The sequence below is a fragment of the Bemisia tabaci genome, chromosome 1 (genome assembly GCF_918797505.1).
Source record: "Bemisia tabaci chromosome 1, PGI_BMITA_v3".
NCBI classification, from domain to species: Eukaryota; Metazoa; Arthropoda; class Insecta; order Hemiptera; family Aleyrodidae; genus Bemisia; species Bemisia tabaci.
In genome coordinates, this window is record NC_092793.1 from 53834084 (window position 1) to 53859051 (window position 24968).

Here is a 24968-nt window from a genome sequence, read left to right on the forward strand (position 1 = left end):
GCCCAGCGTGCATGGAGGCTATCTCCATTTAAATCTTCCGTCACATTCTTACGGCGCAATGATACAACTATTTGAACTCTCCAGAATGTGTGAGGTATCACGCCGCGTTTGAAGGCGTTTTCAAAACAGCCAAGTTCCGATACCCGGATTATCGTTTTGCATAGTTCATATTCTTTTGTAATATTCCTTACCACTAGTTTAATCTTAATCCTCGTAGAAAAACCACCCGTTCGTAAATACAATTCTAGCTGAAGTGCACTTCAGCTGTGCAGTAGGGGTGCAGAGGGGTCTAAAAGTAATTTCCTTTGAGTCATAGGGACAACCCGCAAGTTCAATTCGATTACTTCATTAATAAAGAAACTAACGGAAAGGTGCGGGGCTTTTGAATCACCTCTCTATTGTATTACGATAAATATAAAACGGGAAATTAACGGTATACCGTATAATATACCGTATATTTATGGTATATATAAAAGTAGAAGGATTCCATTCCGTCTTTTATTATTCCACGATTTACTCGAGTAGTCGAGTCGAGGCAGGATGGTAGGGGAAGCGCCCCAGTTACGAGCAGAGCGCATCTTTCCCCCGCCGTGACCTCTCCCCACCATCTTACCGGTCAACCGTTCCTCCACTCCCATCCTCTGATCAAGTCAGACCAATCAGATGAAGCCACGATTGCTCCGCTGCATAGCTATGAAATCTCGCGCAAGCTTGTAAGCTGCTCATTGGACGTTGCTGAAGTCACGCCTCTTTTCTCCGCCGTGACCTCTCCCCACCATCTTACCGGTCAACCGTTCCTCCACTCTCATCCTCTGATCAAGTCAGACCAATCAGACGAAGCCACGCTTGCTCCGCTGCATAGCTGTGAAATCTCGCGCAAGCTTGTAAGCTGCTCATTGGACGTTGCTGAAGTCACGCCTCTTTTCTCCGCCGTGACCTCTCCCCACCATCTTACCGGTCAACCGTTCCTCCACTCCCATCCTCTGATCAAGTCAGACCAATCAGACGAAGCCACGCTTGCTCCGCTGCATAGCTGTGAAATCTCGCGCAAGCTTGTAAGCTGCTCATTGGACGTTGCTGAAGTCACGCCTCTTTTCTCCGCCATGAACTCTCCCCCACCCAAGTAGCCAAATCCAACCAAAAAGTTGCAACTAAGTTTCAACTTTGTTTCAACTTAGTTGCAACTAAGTTGTAACTTTCTTATCATTAAGTTGCAAGAGGTTCCAACTTTCAAACAACAAAGTGAATACTTCTTCAGATAAGTTGTAACAAAGTTGCAACTTCCGATGCATCCCCCAGGTGACCCACGGGGGCGGGGGGAGGCGCGGGGGGTGGGGGAGCGGGGGGGAGGTGGAGCGGGGGGGGTGGGGAGAGAGCGGGGGTGGGGGAGGAGCGGGGGGAGGAGCAGGGGGAGGCGCAGAAATGGAAATATATGGCAGTTTACACTCATCCTTGCACAATGTGATAACTTTAAAGCTACTTTGAAAATTTAATTTTTTCCAATCACTATTTAACATTGTGTATTTTTACGTAAGAGAAAAACTCACAGAAGACAAAACTTTACGGGCAAAGATAAACATTTTGAATTGAGAATATTTGTCCTGGTAAAAAAGACAACTACTTACCCCTGTGACTAGGAGGGTACATAAATGGAACGCCCTCACGTAGTTGCACGACTACACCTATGTAGTCGCACGACTACGACTAGGGTAGTCGCATGAATACATCTCGGGTAGTCGCTTGACTACCTAGATGTAGTCGTGCAACTACCTGTGGGTGTTCCAACTACGTACCCTCCTAATCACAGGGGTCGTCTTGGCGTCTACCCAACTTGTGGAGTGCATATGTCATGGAAACATGCTCAATAAAATATAAAATGAACAAAAACCACTCACCAACTTGCTCGAATCAGTAATCCACTGGGTCAGGAAAATCCAATTGACAACAATTAATCCAAATTTCCAATTAGAACTGGTATAAGTACAGAGAAACACTTGAAAACACTATGGGTGCATTGTAAAAAAATCTTGAGCACTCTTTAGCGTAAGTGAAAAATTAGCACCATGATTTAATAGCTGATCAATACAGAACAGCACTCTCAGAAAAGCACTGACACAACACCATTTTTCAGTTTATTTTTACTTCTAGGAGAAAAATGCATTTTTCAAAAGATCCGACATCATCGGCCATCGCTCGACAGCAATGAATGAGATAAAAATAAAGCTTAAATAATTTCACATTTTACTCCGATCATTGATGATATTAAGGTAGCCATTGATTCTCTACCCGACGTCCTTATCACACATAACAAGGAAGGTCAAGAGCACAGAGCAAATGGCACTAAGCAGCGCAATGTACATGTGATATCGCAAGTTCCGGAAGTGTCGATCTGCAAAAATACAAAGCGAGAAACAGATCATCATATTGATCCACCTACAATTAATGACCGTCAATAGAGACAGACATTCAAATACGTTATAATAAATAAGCCACCATTTGTTAACAGAACAGAGTTTTCGTGAGAGTAAGACCCTTCTGTCTGGAGGGACGAGGACCTTCCTTGGACCTTTCCTTCCGAGAAACACTTAAAAATGGACCACTTTACAACTTATAGGTCTGAGCTGCTGAATGAATTACATTACACCAGTCAATAAAATTTTAAACTCACGCCCTCACCATCGAATGTTGACGGATGACCTGATCTATCGCTGAATATACATAGGATGAAAAGTTGACACATCTGAAATGTTGAGGGGTTCATACTTGTTTCAACTCTAGTGGTACTAGATATTATTAAAATTAGATAACTGCCAGATGTCCTACAGGAGATGAAGTGGGTGCAACAAAACTTTTCGACTTGAGATAGAGCCCGCAACTGCTGTTAGGAATAGCACATGGTAGTAAATGCATACACAAACAAAAAAAATAGAAATCACAATTACTTTGCTAGTTAGAATACCTAAATCAACTGAATCGTAAATCGGCAAAGCCAATTAAACTCAAGTTACTTTATCAGTTGCTTGACAATCGGTGACAGGCTCATTTGTGTGTCCGTCGTCCCGAGTTTAAAGGTGGAAGGAGAAGGGAGAGTATTTACCTGTGTTTGATGAAGTTAGGTACAGTGAGGTGGATGCCGATGATACGAATCACGAAAAGAACTAAGAAGATCAAATATTGGATTAATTATTTCATTTTCAAAGTAACGGCATGGTCGGCCGTTGCCGTTGCTGACGGCTTGGTGATTTGAAATGAAATGAATTGGTGTTCCAAGTTGGATACCGGATAGTTGGGCGGTGGACCGTTCCACCTGTTGACTTTTCATCTGGGTTTCGTATGAAAATGAAAATCAGCCTCTAAAAGCATTTAAGAACGCCAGTTTTTGTGCTTTAATCCCTGCTTGGAATTATTCTGCTGATAATTCTCTTTGATAATTCTTTTGATAAATATATACGTCCCTTGAAGTATCGGCAAGGAACGATTATTCCTATTCCAGGAACACCTTGACAAGTGTTAGGTTATGTTATGTTTATATTAATGTTTATCTCCCACATCTGTTCAAAAGAGTTCTACTGGTTCTACCTTTTTCCTTTAAGTCCTTTTACTCAAAAATTGGCACAATCAGTAAGTAATTTTTCATCATCACACCCTTGTGTACTTTAATTCAGTCTAATGGCATCTATCGATTCCAAGTATTCAAATTAAAAATTGAGAACTCTCTTCTGGCAAAATAGTTTGCCGACTGTTACCTACTGAGAGACAACAGCTCTTTCACCCGTCCGTTCAATATACTGACATATAGAAAGGCATCCTCACTGCGTATCCTCTGTCATTCTCTTGAATTGGCTGGCTAATTTATTACCAAAAACTTGAAACACCTCATCCCTAGAAATTTGACAAATCGCACATTTGCAGTGGTGCGCTGGTGTTGCACTTATTTCATCCCTTTTAAGGCAACAGATAGTTGTTAAATTTTAAAATACTACCAAAGCTGAAACAAGAATAAACCGCTCTGCTTTTCAGATGTGCCAACTTCTCATCCTATGTATATTCAGCAATAGATCAGGTCATCCGTCAACATTCGACGGTGAGGGCGTGAGTTTAAAATTTTATTGACTGGTGTAATGTAATTCATTCAGCAGCTCAGACCTGTAAGTAGTAAAGTGGTCCATTTTTAAGTGTTTCTCGGAAGGAAAGGTCCAAGGAAGTTCCTCGTCCCTCCAGACAGAAGGGTCTTACTCTCAAGAAAACTCTGTTCTGTTAACAAATGGTGGCTTATTTATTATAACATATTTGAATGTCTGTCTCTATTGCAGTCATTAATTGTAGGTGGATCAATATGATGATCTGTTTCTCGCTTTGTATTTTTGCAGATCGACACTTCCGGAACTTGCGATATCACATGTACATTGCGCTGCTTAGTGCCATTTGCTCTGTGCTCTTGACCTTCCTTGTTATGTGTGATAAGGACGTCGGGTAGAGAATCAATGGCTACCTTAATATCATCAATGATCGGAGTAAAATGTGAAATTATTTAAGCTTTATTTTTATCTCATTCATTGCTGTCGAGCGATGGCCGATGATGTCGGATCTTTTGAAAAATGCATTTTTCTCCTAGAAGTAAAAATAAACTGAAAAATGGTGTTGTGTCAGTGCTTTTCTGAGAGTGCTGTTCTGTATTGATCAGCTATTAAATCATGGTGCTAATTTTTCACTTACGCTAAAGAGTGCTCAAGATTTTTTTACAATGCACCCATAGTGTTTTCAAGTGTTTCTCTGTACTTATACCAGTTCTAATTGGAAATTTGGATTAATTGTTGTCAATTGGATTTTCCTGACCCAGTGGATTACTGATTCGAGCAAGTTGGTGAGTGGTTTTTGTTCATTTTCTATTTTATTGAGCATGTTCGCATGTCGTGCGTTGAGCATATGTCATCCGTTGTTACCTTGCATGATGCAAATGTAGCTGGAAGATTCTCCTACACATGCGTAGTGGAAGATGATGAACATTCTGAGAATATTCTGAGTTTAGCTGCTGATACAGAATATTCTCTGATTATTAAAAGCTGCTCAAAATGTAGGAACATTGTCGGAATATTCTCAGAACATTGGGTGCAATTACTATTAACATTTTTCTTGTTACTCTTTGTTTGTTGTTCACCTTACTTGTTTAAAATTCCTCCCAAAAAGTTCGAGGAAAAAGTTGCAAAAATATTGAGACTTTGTTTCAACTTTCCTGCCATCTTCTTCCAACAAAGTTGCAACAAAAGTTACGTCAGAAAGTTGCAACTTTTCTATGATGTTGTTGCAACAAGTTGCAACCGTGGCTACTTGGGCACCATCCGACCGGTCAATCTTTCCCCTATACTCTCATCCTCTGATCAAGTCAGACCAATCAAACGAAGCCACGCTTTGTTCCTCTCAATGCTCACCCTCTGCGTGATTGCGGCAATAATGAAATCTCGCTCAAGCGGCACAAGCTGCTCATTGGACGTTGCTAAAGTCACGCCTCTTTCCCCACCTTCAACTCTCCCCTACCATTTACTGGTCAACTGCTCCCCTTCTCTCATCCTCTGATCAAAGCAGACCAATCAGACGAATCAAGGAAGTTAGAGGAAAAACTTTGTCTTCCTCATTTTGAAATGAGATATTTTTTGGCGTAATCGCGTAACTTCAGAGTTTTACTGCGAAAAGAATTCCCCACCAGGTTAGGCCAACATCAGGTTCTTGCAGACAATCTGCGATAAGGTTTGAAGCTGGAAGCAACGTAGACTCATGATAAATTGAAGTCATTGTGTCCTACTATCCCTCCTCCAATTCTGAGAAAATGTCTCTTCTCAACAGATTTTTGCCTCCTTACTTAATCAAGAATTTCCTCTCGCTCGCACCCAAAGCTTTGAACGAATCGCTTCAGACTTAACGAAAGCCTTGACAAATAAGGTAAGTTTGTGGATTCGATGGAAGACAAGACCTAATCAAAGGCGAAGCGTGGAATGATCGATTATCGATATTTCCCCATTTGAAACTATAGTGAAAGAATCAATTATTAAGGTGTTCATTGCGAATAACCCGTTTATCGATCCTGATCCATAGGTTTAAATGGTATGATCATTCAATATATCGCAAGCATTCCACGCCACTGAACCTAATCTAAAGCGAATTCAAAATTCAGTCATCCCAAGAAGCTCCAAAAAATCAGGAAACGAGATTTGACATGCCCATTTCAACTGAGCGAGACGGAAAATGGGAGCACTAATCGGAGCCAAAATTTTGCACTCTTAGCACTTAGCAGTGATTACTATTTTCGCGTCCTGTTCACGAAATTGCATAGGTAACAGCAATCCTAACGCCGCGCCGGTGCGGAGACCGTGGCACTGAATGAATATACCCACCATAAATAAAAGGAAGAAAAACGTCTTAAATCAATACCCCCTAGAATTCTTCAAGAACCAGTCAGGAGCAGGGTGATCGGACTGGCTCGCATCTGAAGGCGTAGACCCTTGGCTGGTTAAAGGGGCGTATTGTGATATTTCCTGGTAGGGTATTCCCTACATGGAGAGGGGTTCAGAAAATGTTGGCAAATCAGCACAAGTTTACGCTATATTTTCAGGTTCAAACTTTATTGATCGCACGGAGTAAAAATTGCAAAATTGGACGTGAAGCACAGCATTGAGAGCTCACGCTTCGCGTCATCGCGCCTTCAATTTTTCAGATGCAGCACTGACGTCCATCAAGTACGAATAGTTGTATCTCTGCGCCGTCGTAAACAAGCATCCTTCCCCTCCCTCTTCTTCCATATTGTGTTTGTCTCCGTTTGTCTTATTCGTAATGGTGCTTCAAGCACTACGTGAGTAATACAGCCGAAGGTAGGAGAGATTTCTTCAGGCCTTTTTTTAACTTTTCTCCCCGAATCAGAGCGACGCTTCATTGACAGCATATTGAGAGCTCACGGTTCGCGTCATCGCGCCTTCAATTTTTGAGATGCTGTACGGACGTCCATCAAGCACGAATAGTTGTATCTCTGCGCCGTCGGTAACACGCATCCTTTCCCTAGCTTTATTTCCATATTTTGTTTGTTTGCGTTTGTTTTATTTGTAATGTTGCTTCAAACTAGAGCAGAGCATTGCGAGTTCACGACTCACGGCATCGCGTCTTACATTTTTTCATATGCAATGTGGACATCCATCTTGCGCGAATAGTTGTATCGCGTTTACATTTTAGATGTCTCTTATTATTTTTGAGTTTCGAGATAAATTAAGGTTAAGTTTGCCCGAGCTATGCTATGGTATGTCCAAATCAATAGTCATTTTGAAAAGGAAGAAATATGTTTAAAGGTCTCTCATGAGGTCTATAAAGTGTGCGTATGTCTACAAATCGAACCGACCATCGCTTCTAAGGGAGTTACACATAGCGAATGAAGGAGGGGGATGATAAAGCGCCTGTATGTCAAGAAGAAGGTGACAATTTCACGCAGAAAATTGTTTTACGCTCCAGAAAGTAGTTCTTGGACCTCTGTTCACCACTATCATGCGTTAAAGCACCTTTCTTTACTCCTAACTCTCTCTTCCTCTGTTCATTTAAGAAGTTTTTCTCACATATTCTCGGTCGTAATTTTTTCTTCTCCTTATTTTACTATCTGTAAGAGGGGCGCGTTTTTGGCGCGCAAAGAGGGCGTATCTGCCAATGGCAGATTGGCCTCATGGCCAGTCCGAGCCTGGTCAGGAGCAACCATAATTTCTGTTATGCTCACCACAATTTCTGCTGTTATGCTAATCAGAATCTCTGTTATGCTAACCGGAAATTTTAACATGCTAACCAGAATTTTTGGTATGCCGACCAGAATTTCTGATATGATAACCAGATATTCTCGTCGTCTCACAATCAGCCAGAAACGGTCAGTAAGATCTGCCAAAAATTCTAGTTCCGAAGACTACCGAAATAACTGATTTGGGCGAATCGGAAAACTCGTCATGAAACCCAGAAATTTTTTTCGGAGTGCTTTATGAGAGATTAATATTAATCAACCGCCAAGTTGCCACGTGCCTCCTTTGAGAGCTCATTTGTGAGTAAGTATATAAATACGCGTGTGAGATGCGCAATCACGCCTTTTCCTTCATGGAAGTGTAGGTCTATTCCCAATAGCCTCACTAAAATTTGTCTACAGCGTTGTCATCACGAGCGCGGTTCGAGGAACTTCGGGTGAACTTGAGCGAACTTGTTCCAGGAACTCGTATAACAACTTACCTGAAACTTTCAGTTCGTGGAACTATTTCGTCCAAACTGCGCTCGTGAGAAAGCTCAATAAGCTTGATTTTTTCGTTGTTACGACTAAGCCTGTGTAGTTACGAAGATTTATTCACTCAATGGTGAAGGTGCGACCTGTTACTTGAAAATTCAGATCATTTTGAAAGTATACATTTTGGGACCAGCAAAAGGGGAAAACTGAGATTAAAAATGTTTTTAACATCGCGTGTCGCATAGGTACGCATAAAAAAATCCTATTTCGTCATCTCTGTCGTGCACACATAATGAGACAAAAAGTTTTGCTTTTTTTACTCGGTTACTAAGTATCAAAATTTCGTGTATTCCTTTTTTTTAATGTCACGTGTGCATGTAGGCACGGGAGAAAGGTTGTTGAATTTTTCATGCGACATGGGAGAGCCGCAATCTAGGTTTAAATAAGAATTGGCGTGACTTCAGTAAGCTCGGGGAACTTTGATTCAAGTCCGTATGCATGACGTAATTTTAAAACGGCTGTAAAATCTGTATCAGCGATGTATACGTTAAGAGTTTCCTTACTCATCTCACATTCGTCAAATACCAATGAGAGTATGTAACAATTCGACAATTTTTTTCTCCGCAGTTTTGCTGTACTTCATTTTTGATTCAGCAACCGAGGGTTATCTTCCCAAAGTGGTTTTTGAACTTTTCATTTTTCAAATCATGTTACTAAGAATTTTTTTCTTCTTTGTGATTCTTGACCTCCTTCCACGGATACCGGTAAGATGGAAAAATATCTGAAAATAATCTTTCGTTTTTTATATGTACTTATAACAAAAAGGTGCGAGAATGAAATATTTGTGATGAAGTAAATATACATATCTACCTAAATTTGCGCAAGAGTAGCACACGTATAAGTAACTCCTTATAATTGTCATGGAAAAACAAACATATTCTTTTGAGTCATTTGAGTCAGGGTCGGACTGGCTCGAATCTGAGGGTGTAGACCCTTGGCTGGTTAAAGGGGCGTAATGTAATATTTCCTGGTAGGGAATCTCCTACGTGGAGTAGGGTTCCGAAAATGTTGGCAAAGCATGCACAAGTTTACACTATTTTCAGGTCCAAAGTTAATTAATCGTAAGGAGTAAAAATTGTAAAATTGAACGCATTGAAGTAACCGACGTACTTCTGAAATTAAAGAAAACATAAAAAATTAAAGCCACTAGACGCATAAATACACCATTATTTCCAAAAAAACCGAGCCAGTGCTGCGATTTACACGAGCTAAAGGCGCAGACGTGGGTTTGCAACTCCATCCTAAAAAAGAATCAAAGAGGAACATGAAAAAAGAAGAAAGAACAAGTACAAAGCAGCCGAAGGTTGCTGGATGAAGGAGAGATGTGATTGGGCCTCTTTTTTAACTTTTCTCCCGAATCAGAGCGACACCTCATTGACAGCATACAGCAGAGCATTGAGAGCTCAGGCTTCGCGTCATCGCGCCTTCAATTTTTCAGATGCAGCCCGAACGTCCATCAAGTACGAATAGTTGTATCTCTGCGCCGTCGTAAACGCGCATCCTTTCCCTCGCTTTATCTCCATGTTGTGCTTGTTTGCGTTTCGAGATAAATTAAGGTTAAATTTGCCCGAGATATGCTATGGTATGTCAAGCAGTCATTTAGAAAAGGAAGAAATGTGTTTAAAGGTCTCTCAAGAGGTCTACAAAAGGTGCGTACGTCTAAAAATCGAACCAACCATCGCTTCTAAGGGAGTTACACATAACGAATGAAGGAGAGAGATAATGAAGCGCTTGTATGACAACAAAAAGGTGAAAATTTCACAGGAAAGTGTTTTCGTTCCGGAAGTAGTCCTTGGACCTCTGTTTACCACTATCATGTGTAAAAGCACCTTTCTTTACTCATTACTCTCTCTTTCTCCGTTCATTTCAGAAATTTTCCGCATATATTATCGGTCGTAATTTTTTATCTTCTAATTTTGCTACCTGTCAGAGGGGCGCATTTTCGATGCGCCAAGGGGGCTTCTCTGCCAATGGCAGATTGGCCTTGTGGCCAGTCCGAGCCTGATTTGAGTTGTTGCATTTATTATGCATGTATACAACTATACCATCATAGGTACATCGGATACATAGGGAGCTCAAAGTTGCAGTCATAAAAAATTGATGTATATCTTGTCCTGTATTTGTACTGATCTTGTTATTTTTATCGGATGGTTTTGTCTAGGAAGGACGTACTTAGAAAGGTATAAAAATGCAAAACCTCGCGACTCTTTGTCGGTTTGGGAGCATGAGCGATATCTCGGGTCTCGGAACATACTAATTACTAGGTCCACACATTACGCGTCAACTTTGAGAAATCATAATTCCGCTCCAAATTGTTTCATTTGTTTCCCCAAGATGAACTTGTAGGTACTTGTTTACAGCTTAGACAGTCTACTTACATAAGAAAATAGTTTTGTTCTATTTTGTGTAAACCCCCTAACGCCACGGCTAAAAATGTAAAAAATTGAAAATTTGAGGCACGGCAACGTGGCAACAATGGATGAAAATTTCAAAATTGACAAATTTCGTAAAAGTCAGCTGGAAGTTGATAGGCCAACAAGAATAGCTCTCTACGACTCTAAATGTAATGTATTCTCTCCTTGTCCTATCTGTTAATTTTGTGCACTACCCTTTGGTGACCCCTACTTTTTAAATTTTTTAAATTCTGTACAACACTATAATGATATCTCCTCCAAGGTGTTAATGGCTCAGATGTTAAAAGCATCAAATAAAGAATAAACGTATCTACCAACCAACCAAACCATTCACGAGATATGCCGGTTTAAAGTTTTGACATTGACCCTCGCTCCCCCTCCCCCCTAATTACCCACTTTCCAAAATCGCCAGTGTAGATATTTATCCTTGAGTTTTTATTCTTTGTAGTTTCAAGCAATAAATTTCCCATTTCCCTTTTCCCTTTTCCCAATCTCGGGAGGAATCTAAAATCTTTCGCCCGCGATGCTAAGCTTGATTACCTTGTGTTGAATAAACGTATGCTCCCTGTATATAACCTTAACCGCACAACGTCATGTTTACGTAGCGTCTAAAAACTTCATAAACCTCGGCAAATAATTCGCTCTTCGTCGCAGGAAGAAATGGAGCGATTGGGTCTAACTAAGAGTTTATAGGGGGGGGGGGGGGGGGGGGGGTTATTCTCTTGATCCTAATATACGTGTAAATGAATAGGGGCTGCAACTTTAACCATACCTGTATCCCCTCGGCAGTTTGTCGTGACGGGATGGCATACATACCTGAGCCATTTGATCCCTCGGGAAGGCCCCAATTTATACAATGTGCGGTTGCCGTTCTTCACCTTGTATTCCGATCCCGTTTTTTTTTAATGGAGATGTTGCACGTGTGAGGGATTTGCGATTTGATTGTTGATTCGTATGTAAAAGTTCGCGAGAGACACGATGATGGCCCAACTGGTTTTATCTGAAATCAACTCCCAAGCTCAAAAAAAGTTCTCAAGTTGAGGCCAAAATGGAGGGGATATACCACCCTACCCTGAGAGTCCACCTCTACATCAAGACAAACTCTCCATGAAAAGATAGGGAGCAAATACTTTGACAGGGCTACCACTTTATTTGGGGACTCCAAAACTGAGAACACGGCAACCCTGCTAATGTATTTGCTCCCTATCTTTGCATGGAGAGTTTGTCTTGCTGTAGAGGTGGACTCTCAGGGTAGGGTGGGATATCCCCTCCATTTTGGACTCAACTTGAGAGCTTTTTCTGAGCTTGGGAGTTGATTTCAGAGAAAACCAGTGGCACCATTGTGTTTCTCGCGAACTTTTACATAAGAATCAACAATCAAATCGCCTCACACATGCAACATCTCCATTCCCTATTTCCGATCGTCACTTTGCAACCCTAAGTACTGCCTAGCTATCAAGAGTTTTTTTGAAATTGAGTTCATCGTTTTGTAAATGCTGTTTTCTCTAACTGTGCCACCCACATGTATTTTGATTTTTTATCTCACTCTTGTGATTCCAATAGTAGTTCTCTTTCTGTTATTATTAACCTATATGTGAAGGCGGATGGAGAGGAACCGACTAGATATTTGATACCTGATCGTACCAACGACAACCCATGCAATTCTTTCTCGCCGGAGGCAGGAAAAGGAAAAAGTCGGAAAGCGGAAGCTGTTGAAAAGGAACGTTTAAGAATGGAAGCATATCCTTACTGCCAAGGCGTTCTATATCGTTTTTTACGCCACCCCAAATATGCCGAGGGTCCACGCTATTCAAATGCCAAATGCACTCGTGGTAAAAACGGGTATAAATGCACTGCAGAGCTGGATTCAAAGGGGAGTTTATATCGGAGCCTATGCTCACAACCAACGGTGGATCTTGCGTCAATCGTAACAGGTAAGAATGGATGCGACGCAAAGTGAATCGAGTCAATAGGAGAGATCGGACAAAATTCGGAAACTATCGGAGCTTATAACTCCGTTTATACAAACTTTGGAGGTCCTAAAAGTGGTTCCATTGGTTTTTTCGTGAAATTTTCTCTCAAGAGCACCCCTTATTATTTAAAATGTGACGAAATAAACATCAACACTTGCAATTTTAGTCAAAAATTTCATGTCCGACCAGTGGCGTGGCGTGAATAATCGATTATCGATATCTCGCCATTTGAAACTATGGTAAAGAATCGATTACTAAGGTGTTCGCTGCGAACACCCTGATAATCGATCTTTTTTCATAGGTTTAAATGGCACAACAATCGATATATCGCAATTCACGCCACGCCACTGTGTCCGACCTCTCTGATTGACTCGATCCACTGTTTGACGTAAAGTTCACTTTTATTAAATAATAATTGCCCCATCATGAACTCTTGCTTATATGGCAAAAGGGCGAACTTCGTCGTCAAAAGAAATAAATCAGGACAAGTATGCTGTTACTTTGAAATCACCAAAAATTAAACAATACTCTCGCCTCACGAAGCTGCACCAAATGGGCCTTGAAAATTTCGAGAGATTTTGCAAAAATCTCGCTGGTGAGAGAAGAGACGGAAGAATGTAGTGTGGGGGCCGCTTGCCGCTACAACAACCCCGACGGCTAGATTTGCTATACAGCACTATGATACACATCAACATTGAATTATTTTTTATGTCATGCTTAATTTATTTACCGAATATTTTTCTTTTAAAGAATCATTTCTTTCGTATAATATTTTATATTTTTTTCATTTTATTCCGAAGACCGTGTATTTTGGAGTTGGCCCTCACCAGGGATCAATTTCTTCTTAGCACCGCAGAATAAGGATAGAGCAACACAAGCGTTAGCTAGAGCTGAGGATACCACAATGCACGTAAAAACAGGTAGTTATGCAGTTTACGGAGTTAAAGGAGGCAGAGATTACATGGAGGATTTGTATGCCGTGGCAGAAAATGACCCGACTACTGGAGCGTCATTCTATGCTGTTTTCGACGGTCATGTGTCAGAGGTAGGTTGAAACAAAGGCCCCTTCTGGAATCGATAAAGAAACTGCAGAAATGCGTATCTCGGTTGCGGTGTTTCAAAATCTCCTCTCCTAATCTAGGTATTTTCTAAAATTATTTCAATTATTTCAACTATGCTTTCTAAAAGGCAACCGAGCCAACCTTTATGGCTTGAAATTTTCAGAGAAAATTCTTCACATCAAGAGGAAAAATATCCAAAGTTTTCAAGAAATTGAGTTAATGGTTTTCCATGTAGAGAATGAAGTATGACAGGAAGTGTGCAACCCCGGAAACCGATACAACTATTTTGGCAACCAAAAGGGTTTATATTTGTCATCCCATTAATCTAAAAGCGAGTGAGCCAAAGTTCACTTTTGAGGAATCATAACATATTTTAATGGACAGCGAATTCCACTGATTTTGATATCTGAAGTTTTTGACCGTCTTTAAAGGAAGACTGTAAAACTATATATATTTCGTCCGTAAAATTAATTGCTTCATGAGTATAACCTCATCCGTTATATTTTTAGATTTAAATTATTTCCCAAGATATGAGATCAGGCAAATCAAAAACTGATATTGGGGACCCACACCCCATTTTGCCGAACGGTGATTTATGCAAACTTTATTGGGCATTTTCTTCACGCCTCATGAAAAAGATCCCTGCTCTTGAGTTGAGCAGTTTGAGACAAACTTTTGTTAACCCAGGTCTTATAGGCCAAGCAGATTGCTCAATATAAGCGACAAAAACCAACTCAATCGCCAAAAAAACACAATGAGAAACAATTCAATCCGTGTTAAGGTAATGACAATAATAATAGGTACAATACATAAGTCGTATTTTGTTCAGAGGCAACGATCGAAACATGCTGGGAAAACAAGCAACAATCGCATTTTGTTCGAAGTTCTTTTGTGTTGTGGGGGCGGGGCTTATTTTCGCGCCCGAAATTTGGGAACCCTTACAGCAACATTGTTGTAAAACTGCAACGTGCAAGTCGTTTTTATGTTGTTGCCCAAGACAACGCTGTTTTTTAACCTAAAATTGGAATTAGCTCTCTCATTGGTTGCTCAGAACCACGCAAAAGAAAAAAGAAGAAAAAAACAGAAATAATTTAGTTAGTCAGTTAGTTAATTTATTTAAAGACATTCAGCAACTTAGGTTATTAACGTCTTTACAAATAATTTGTTGTTTCGAACAAAATACGACTATGTATCTATCTACAAAACAAGTAATGTATTTATAAAAATACAGAAACAGTAATCGACGCGGTCCAGATGTTTCTTCTCTTTCAGATACCTTTTTTATTATACTTTTCTCTATGTGCCGGTCAAAAATGGGCTAATAGCCTGGAACGTCCAATTTTTTCTTTTTACACCCTCCCTTTTCAAGCTGATTTTCTTAACCCCAAGATATTTTCCGTGATGAACTGCAGCCTTCCTGTTTGCCAATATTGTTCGACACGGTCTGTATCTCATTTACAATTATATTTTCATTCCGAATAGTATCAGAAAAATTGAAACTACCAGGCATGGAAATGTTATCTGCTCTCAGGTTTAATTTGCTAAAGCTGTTAAAAATGTGCATGAGCCTTTTTAAGTTCCACGTGAGTTAACACACAACCGTGACTTGACGTCAAAAGTAAAAAAAAAATTGTACGCTGACGTCAATGGCGGCGAGATTCCTCACACTTGTTGCGCGATGAAAAATATGCTGTCTCTGAAAAATCAGGAGAGAAATCTTCCAAGAGAGGTGCTAGACACAAAGCCATTAAACCATCAAAAAAAAAAACAAAAAAAAAAAAACTTTCAAGAGAGCTTCTTTACCCTCTTCAATGTGTTTTTTCACGAGGTCAATTCTTTAGCGTCTACATACATAGAAATACTCTCCACAGAAACCAACTAAATTGCAACTGTTGTTTTTTTTTCCTTTCTTTTTTTGAGGTCGTGTCTTGCCCACGGTGGTATCGAAAAGTGAGATCGCTCATCCGTTCAATCCGTTGGATATCTGTCCCACGACGAGGCATGAGAGAAAGAGAGAAGAGTAAAAAGAGAGAAAAGAGTGAGATAACCACCTTTTTTACAGTAACAGTTTTTTTTTTTTTTTTTTTTTTTTTTTTTTTTTTTTATCATTATGACACCGGGAAATATCTCTCGTGCGAGGTTGCAAGACTAGCAGACCCCGCCGGGTATGCATGGGGTTATGTTGCGTTAGAATCCTGGTTGATCGACGATTATCAGGGCCTATCAGCTAAGAACTACTCCGCTGTGCTAAGGAAAAACGCCGTATGAACATTCGAGAGTTGCCAAATTTCCCTTGATAAGACATGTATTTATAACGATATTTATATGCACATTTTTCTCTTAAATTTTCAGATATTTTAGATTAAATTGCGTACAAAATAGTCTGAAAATTTTGGGGGAAAATATTCACAATTTTCCCAGTAAATTCGGTCTTTATCAAAGGAAACTTGGCAATGGCTGAAGGCTCATACGGTGTTCTTCCTTAGCATGGCTGTACTCCATCGTAGTCGAGGACACGCTGGCATGGCACCGCGCCCTAAAGCATTACTGCGACGACTTTTGCTGAAGGGACGAAAGGGGAAAACGACCCGCTACTCACTATCATATGGGAAACGAAAGAGTTTTCGGTTATTATGGAGGGAAAAATAAGGGACAGAAAACTGGAGGAAACACGGTGGAGAAACCATGGTTCGTATGTCGTTGCTAGCTAGTCCTTGGATTTTTCCAACCCGCCGAGATATTATTGTTTTAATTTTTTATTCAAGTCTTTATATCTTTCGTTAAAAAGGGGGGAGAGAGTATGAGTAGGAACCCTCCAATGAGCGGAAGCGGATCCGAAATGCATAGCCCTTGAAGTAAAGGGACAGGTGGAGATGAAAAAGTGGCAAAGCAAACGGACATAAAAATCCGTGTTTTTATTAGCTCACTTTTTCGCTTTTACGAGTACGTCTATGATATGAAGAGAATGAACTTTGATGATTTTTTTCCGAATGGTCAAATGAGAAAAAAAAGAAAGGAATTTAAAAAAATGTTCACACGCATTCTAGCCTTAGTTTTCCATTTAGAATGACCAGAACTCTCGTGAGTAATTTTTTCTTGTATGTACTTTACTATGGCGACTTCAATCAACGTTAAAAAAATAAGTACATAAATAAAGGAACAAGCAATTTAAACCCAAAATAATAGAAGCGCGCCGAATTCGAGGTTTAAATCAGATGAGTGTGTATCGATTTCGAGAGTGAACAGGGAAAGAATAGATATTTCGATTGAAAAATCGGAGAGTTTCGAAGGCGCTGAGATGTCATTTTCGGCCACATCCATCAAACTGGATTTTAAATTTTTGAAAATTTGAATTTAAATCCAAGTTCCCCGTCGAAGAAGTCCACCTGGTACCAAGTTTCAAAACTATCGATGGAACAGGATCCTTAGATCGTACGATCAGTAGGACTCATTACAGCAGTGAACGATACCTATCAATTCACCAACGCAAGAGCGCCTTAATTTTCACCCGATACTGTGCAATACTTCCGAGGTGGAATAGTTGCTCAGAGTGCCTTCACAGCGCCGCTTCGACTTACTAGCAGAAGACTTCTGCTAGTAGCAGAAGATCAAGATTACCGCTGAAATTACACCCTAGCGCTTGCGCAGATACCTACACATTTCCTCATCACCGACGGTGAGGTAAAAGATATTCATACCTCAATTTGCGACGTTGCGAGTTTTCCACTCCTTACTTTATATGGTTAAACGAATGTGAACACTTCAAAATTTGTCGTGATTTTTCCCAGATATAAGATGAGAAATATTGCATTACTGTTTCATTCGAGTCTATTTGTATGCCCTCGTTATTTGTAGATGTTTAGCCGATGAAGCAAGACCAACTTCAGCTTCTCATTTGTACGTTATCATATTACTAAACAAAAGTACATAGCGTGTGGGGCGAAGGTATTTCGGTAATGGATGAAACGTTACCAGAGACCTAAGAGGTGCCCTTTCTACACCCAGCGCTCTTTTCGTTAAGCCGGTAACAATGGTTAAGAGACTGCGGGTGATGTCATGTAATGTATGGAGAGGGATAGCGTCATGTCGAAACTGGATTTTCTGCACATAAAAGTTGAAGGAAAGATTTAATCATTCCCCTCCACTCATTCAAATTTTCCCTCCAAATTTCAGCATTCCTCCGGTGAAGTTTAAAATTTAAAAACAATAAATCTCCCGCCGATTGTGGATTTAGCAACCTGTTAGAGCTTGCTGTATCCAAACAGCACCTACGACGAACCCGGAAATGGAAGGTTAAAGTATTTTCCTTCATTATTAGTATTACAGATCAATAATTTGATGTACGGAACCCTTTGACGACGTATCAATTTCACATGCTTGTTTTACCATACATTATAGTCTTTTAACTTTCTTTTCTTTTTATATAGTATGCTGCCAATTATGCGAGAAAGCACCTCATAAAAAATATAGTAGCCAGTTACAAAGAACAGATAGACTTGAGGAAAAATTTCTCACAATCTCAAGCCTCAAAACGTAAGTTACATTTTGAAATACTTTAAAGGAAAAGGTATTTGATGGGAAAACTTTTATGGAGATATCAATGAGCTAGGATATTAGATCACAATCAAGAAATATTTCACGGCGTTTATTAATATTTATTAGGATATCACGTGAAAAACTCCCGAGTATTGAGTGATGTTAATCTTCAGGGAGGACGTTGATTCGACCAACACGGATCATTCGAAAAATGAAGACGTCATTCGATCTACATCAACTCGATCGACATTATTCAATCGATGGTTGGTTTTCAAGGTGATTCGATGGACGCCACATTTTGTGTCAGAACGGCATGCGATATATCGCGTAAATTGCGGTTCCATTTTTTCAGCTACTCTTCATTTTTCTCCACTTTGAGATCGCAATTCTGTTGTCAGGAGACTTAATCACTCGCTTACCAATTCTACATATAACAAAGAAATTAAAACGTAGGTGACAAAGGCGTGGTTTTTTTAGAGAGAAAATATCGCATTCGAGGGCAGTTTCGATATCAGTTTCGAATGCGATGTTTTCTCTCTGAAAAAACCACGCCTTTATTACTTTGAATTTCTTTGTTAAAATTGATAAGTGAGTGCTTTAGTCTCCTGACAACAGAATTGCGATCTCAAAATTGGAGAAAAATGACGAGTAGCTGAAAAAATGGAACCAATTGATGCGATATATCACATGCCGTTCTGACACAAAATATGGCGTCCGCATCGAATCACCTTAAACAGCCGAGAGACGATCGACAGTTAGTTTTTTAACACCCGTGAGCCGATTGACAGTTGATGTTTGAACACTTCGTGAGTCAATCGACATGATTCAGTCGAAAAATCAAAAGTTGATTCGATCGGCACTAAAATCAACAAGATTTTGTCTGCAATATCCGAAGTCCCCAATATTTTTACCCCCTAGTCAATCGATAGATAGAAGCGAGATTCAATAACTCGTAAGTCACAACAAACACATCAAACCCTAAAAACACAACAAACACATCGAGCACATCAAACACAACAAATCTATAAGGCAAATCGATATCTACATATCGATATATACTAAGTTAGGATCGATTATCGCATGTATGGAGGTATACATCGCAAACAAAGGTGCCTAGCAACGCATGCATAGCAACCGTGGGTCCGTACCTCTCCCCAAGTTTACCATTTTTTGACCATAAAATCCCGAAATCATGACGGGAAGAAAATTGAAATAGCCATGGCTATTTCAGTTTTCTCCCGAATCGGGGAGGACCGGTACACAAATTTTAGGGAAGATCGGAGAGACGGTTTGACCCCCATTTCGTGAAAACTGTCAAAACCGACCTTTACTGTATACATAAGAAGATTACCAAGAATCGAATTCGCATATCAGCAATATGTAAATACCCAAGGGCGGTCCAAGGAGGATGTCTGTGGGTTTCGGAGAGCCCGCAAGTTGAAATAGGATCGCTTTAATCAAAGTGCGAGAGAATCAATCTTTTTCGATGCAACCCCTCTCCTCTCCCTTAAGTATGACAAAAAAGGAAATAAAAAAAAAATAGGTGAAATGCTCTAAACTAGTCATGAAGCTCAAAGAACTATGCGTGCATTTTGACACTGACTTTTTCTCTCTGTCTTGTACAGGATACAAGCATCAGGGATCTCAGAGAACCTCAAGAACTCTCAAATCTACCAAATCTTTCGGATTTCAGACGAATGAAGGAATTGACTATAAGAAACTTCTAAATGATGTTTTTCTGTCAACAGACAAAGCTCTATGCGAGGAATTAATAGCTCTAGGGACGGATTCAGGTACTGTGGAAATCTGACTCAGTTTGACTAATTTGATAGAACCCTCATACCTACATCGATCTCAACAAAAATTACTTCCTATCATTAGCCAGGAATCATCTATCCTATAAACTCTTTGACCCCCTTTTTCATTTATGGTAACAGTTCGTTCTACTGCTCTACTGATTTCCATGATTTTTGCTGCTGCCGACAGGAGATAGTCATTAAATGAGTCCGATCTAAGTATTCATATTTTGGAAATATGACTCAGGTTTTTGTATATTACGTGATAAAATTACGTGAATTCTCCCATTTAAACAATGTAAATTTTTGTCACAGTTTATTCTAGCGTTCTATTGGACCGATTTCCACGATTTTTGCGGCTGTTGATAGGAGATGGGTTCGGTAGGTTAGATAGAAAAATAATACCAATTATTATAAAAATAATAGTTGTTACTAGGATTGCAATTCATAATAAGCCTAAGACTAGAATAAAAAATATGAAATCTAATCCGATAATTTTATATATATGTATACATATGATTTATTTAAAAGAACATACCAATAAAATTAATACAACTGACCAAGACAGACATGAAACATAAATTAAGTATGTGACATAACATTTTTATTGAAATGAGCTCAGTGCCGTTTCAGAAAATCAATAATGACATCTCATGCCACTGGTGAGTATCCATATCCAAAAACATGTACATTGGTTTGCGACGTTGCTAATTTTCCGGCATTTTTAGTTTTGTGGTCTTAATTTTCCTTTATTTATTTGTGAAAAAAAAATCTACTCAGCACCTTCCTTATATCTTTTATTTCACTTTATTTTAAAAGAGACAACTTATTGAAAAGTTCCTGTATGTATATTAGTTTACTTCTCGTTGAAAAAGGAATCAAATGCGTGACTTTTCGTACATTCACCGCATTGGCGGAGTCAGCATATTGGCAAAATTTTCTCTTTTCCGTTTAAACATATGGAAATGTATCGATTCTTGAAGGGCCCAGGTGCTCCGACAAGAATCGATTATTTAGCATTGATTGAAATGGAGGCAATCCGATTTTGCCAAATTGCTGGATCCGCCTCTGATGCACCGCAATCGAGGTATACCTTCTTATCGGTCAATTTAATCGGTAATACTTAGGCCTTGTCTCCACGGGACGTTTTCATGGAATTTTTCCCAAGTTCGAATCGCAGGAGTGAAACTTCTGGGATTTTTCCCAGTTACCGTCTCCACGGGACGGGGCTCTTTGTAGTCCTGCGACTAATTTGCGCGGGAAGATAAATTAGTTAAAGTCGAGTATTTGACCGGGATTAAAATAATAATTGCACTTAATTGACAATTAGACACATTTTTTAACTAAACAAACATGAACAATGTAGTAATGAATAAAATATCGCAAAATTCGTTTTCACTTCTTCTTCTTCTCTCAGTGGGTCCTAGGGGTACAAGTACCATACTTGGTACTGGGAAAAATATTGATTAACTCAATATTTTTCCCAACTTTGTACGTGGGATTTTTCCCTGGGACAAATCTCGCGAAACGGCTCGTGGAGACAAGGCCTTCTTATACATTCGAGAAAGACTCGGAAACTTTGAGTAGAGAGAGATTTCTAAGTAATTATCACTACAATTCTCTCCAAAACATACTAATCCAAAGATGATGCAACTATCTCCTTTTAATAGGCACCACTGCAATAGTTGCAATGATCCAAGGGACTCGCTTAATAGTAGCGAACGTGGGTGACTCACGAGGAGTAATGTGCGATTCTGATGGATTTGTTGTACCCCTGTCGTTTGATCATAAACCAGAATCGGTAAGTTGCCTTAAAAAGTCAACATATTGTTACTGTTATACATTGTTACAAATTTAACAATTTTACAAACGGTGACTACTCCCATTTTATTGAAAAATTGGATTCAATTGCATGGCCATAAAAGGAGACCTCGATCTTGATGTGCTCCATGGTCATTTGATCCTTTTTTGCGTGGCTTTGTAGCCTTTAATTTGGAAGTAATTTTCACTAATGTATATTAAATGAGTTTTAAAAATGTGAGTAAAGTCAATGCCGTTATTTGACAATTTTGCAACTTTTTTTTCCACGTAAGACTATAAGGCAATATTTGAAAAAATGAACTAGAAACAATAAGAGGAAGAATATAATAAGTATGAAAAAATTGAATGTTATAATTTTTGTCCTGTTTTCTGTGAAACTTTCAAGTATTCAAACTTCCAGACTTCCTCACGATTACGAAACGGAATTGGTTGCACATCTTGGCAACACCCAGTCAACTTCGGCCAATAAGTCGAAGGAGTGTTTTGCTATGTAAGAGTCCTGTTAAATATGAAATTGACCTCCATAAATCGTGAATTTCGTGAATGGCTACTGCAAAATTCACTTTGAGAAAGAAAAAAAGAAAAAGAAACAAACGCACACTGAAAATTGAAGAAAACAATCCTCTCAATGCAGATATTATCGTGTAGATATTTTTTTAAAAGAACCGTATAGTTCTAAAATTAAAAATATGTCGAAAAAACTGAGGCTTCAAAACTTTATTGGAAAAAATTACAACCATGAATATGTATTCATTTATTAGTTTAGCAAGAGGCCATCATCGGGAAAGAAATGTTTCTGCACTAGTATCGCCATGAGCCAATAAAAAAGAAGAACAAGAAACTGAGCATTTACATCGTGTCTAGCTCGAAAACTGAGCAGACATCCATTTGTATATAATTGCATTTACATCTGAACTTATCAAACATACGGATACGATAAATGGATGAATACAACTTTTTAAGTTGGAGTTCTCAATTGAATTCTTATCTTGTCTCCTGGCCTTTATTCATTTTATGTGGATGATTCATCCCCGTGTACTAAACCCTTATACCTAGACTATTTTGTCGTAAATAGACGGTACACAGTGGATCGAGTCAATGGGGATTTTCGGACAAAATTTGGGAACTTTAAACGCTTATAACTCCGTTTATACAAAACTTTGAGGTTCTAAAGGTGGTTTCATTGGTTTCCTCGTGAAATTTTCTTTTAGGCGCACCCCTTAAAATTTAAAATGTGACGAAATGAACGTAAAAATTTGCGGTTTTGGTCAAAAATTTCATGTCTGACCTCTCTGATTGACTCGATCCGCCGTGCGGCGTGGGTTTGTGTATACGCAATGTAGCAGTTATAGTGGCCTGTTTTTTTCCCCGTCCTCTCTCCCTTTCTCCCTAGATCAGGAGGCCAGGCCCAGGGCCGTAAATCATGCAATGGAGACTTTCTGGAAGCTACTCGAGAAACTCACAAGACCAAATTCTACCACGGAACCCTTTATTTCAAATGATTTCCTATATTTCACGAACACTGAAAACAAACTCCGACCATGGAAGCTGTGCTTAAAGGCTGTAAGGACAAACCGTCCGTTCTGGGCTGACAGACCGGAAGTTCCGGGTGCTTGAGTCATAGCTTCGACTGCTCCGGTTTCAAAGACCGGATAAATGGGTGCTGCACCCAGAACTTCAGGCCTCTGACAATGAGCCCGGAGCGAACAGTATGTCTATATATAGCCCGAAAGTCGGCTTCCAATGCCGGAGTTTTTTCAGTGTTAATACATACTCGTATGAGGAGATGGTGATGCGGCATCTGTCGTCCATTACTACTTTAGAGTATTTATCTCATTCTTCGTAACAATATGTCATATCTCTGTGTGAGAGTGTTTAACAATGAACTATTTCCTGGAGACGTGATTTTCTTGGTTACTTAGCTGTTTGATCATGCTATGATCATTGTTATGGTTCGAGAAAAACGAAGTTAGTTTATTTCATTCCATTATTTTTTTCCCAGGAAGATGAGAAGAGAAGAATAGAGGAAGCTGGTGGCACAGTCACTAAGAGTCATCATGCTTACAGAGTTGACAACTATCTAGCGACATCGAGAGCGTTGGGAAACTGTCGCTGGAAACCTCAGAATCGTATAATTGCAACCCCTGATGTACTCATCTTCGATTTGTCCGAATTTAGGCCACAGTTCATAATCTTAGCGACAGATGGTCTGTGGAATATTTTCACGAGCGAAGCAGCAGTAAATGTGATTCAAAAACAGCTTCAACAACCATTTTTGGAGCTCAGGATTTAGCGCGACTGTCTATTCTCTGGGGGAGTACAGATAATACTTCAATTATGGTGATTAATTTAAAGAATCATGCCTGGCCAGAAAAAAAACCGATGGAAAAAAAAAAGTCATCTCGAAGTCTCAGTTCTGCATTTTCTTCTAAGAGAAGAAGTAAATCACAAGCATCCAAGTCATCATCCATTCGATCTCCATGAGGCTTGAGGGGAATAAAAGGAAATATTGAATTGGAGGAAAAAGTAATCCATGCAGCGGTTTGTGATTGACTTTGATTTAGCTCATAATGACACGATAATTCCGCTGGCGAATACATAAAAAAAACTAGTGACTCAAAAAGTGCGGGTTGCTACATGATCTCTAGGAAATCTTGTAGGAAATGCTAAATTCCTGATAGAGTCAGCCAAAGTCTATGCTGAAGCTTCTGGACACATGATTAACATTACCTGCTGACGCATTCTGGCACTAGCTGCCGCACGGAAAAAACGAGCTTAGGGTTGGGACCTACATGTTAGTGCTGGACACTAACGAGGGTTAGGTCAAATGGAGCACCAAGTCAGAGGAGTGCTGGGCACTAAACAGCTCGAGGCTGGGTCACTAAGGAAGAAGTAGTGTCAAGCCCTAAAGTGACTTTGGAGCGAGCGTAAAATATGAAACGCCTCCGCCTGGGATCGAACCCGAATTGCGCCGGTGAAGACCAGCGCGTTACCACCAGGCAATGGTGACTCCGACGTCCTTCGGGTGAATTTACACCTGTTAAGCGCAACTACGTCTCGCGGCATCTGATTAG

At 39.7% G+C, this 24968-nt stretch overlaps 1 protein-coding gene across 3 annotated transcripts; it reads left to right on the top strand.

Annotated features, from left to right (window-relative positions):
• The first annotated feature begins 1656 nt into the window (after positions 1–1656).
• Positions 1657–24777, top strand: LOC109043041 (protein phosphatase 1L). 3 transcript variants are annotated; one of them, XM_072303432.1, is made up of 8 exons: positions 1657–3621; positions 4371–4864; positions 12308–12641; positions 13481–13725; positions 18169–18274; positions 19903–20070; positions 21744–21874; positions 23897–24777. In XM_072303432.1, exons 3-8 carry the CDS (start codon positions 12440–12442, stop codon positions 24185–24187), a joined length of 1143 nt encoding a protein of 380 aa, XP_072159533.1. In that variant the 5' UTR covers positions 1657–3621; positions 4371–4864; positions 12308–12439; the 3' UTR covers positions 24188–24777. The 3 variants fall into 3 exon arrangements, with proteins under 3 accessions (XP_072159533.1, XP_072159537.1, XP_072159530.1); XM_072303436.1 differs by lacking the exons at positions 1657–3621; positions 4371–4864 and adding an exon at positions 7759–8478; XM_072303429.1 differs by lacking the exons at positions 1657–3621; positions 4371–4864 and adding an exon at positions 8521–8997 and having other exon boundaries at positions 23897–24776.
• The last annotated feature ends 191 nt before the right edge of the window (positions 24778–24968 follow it).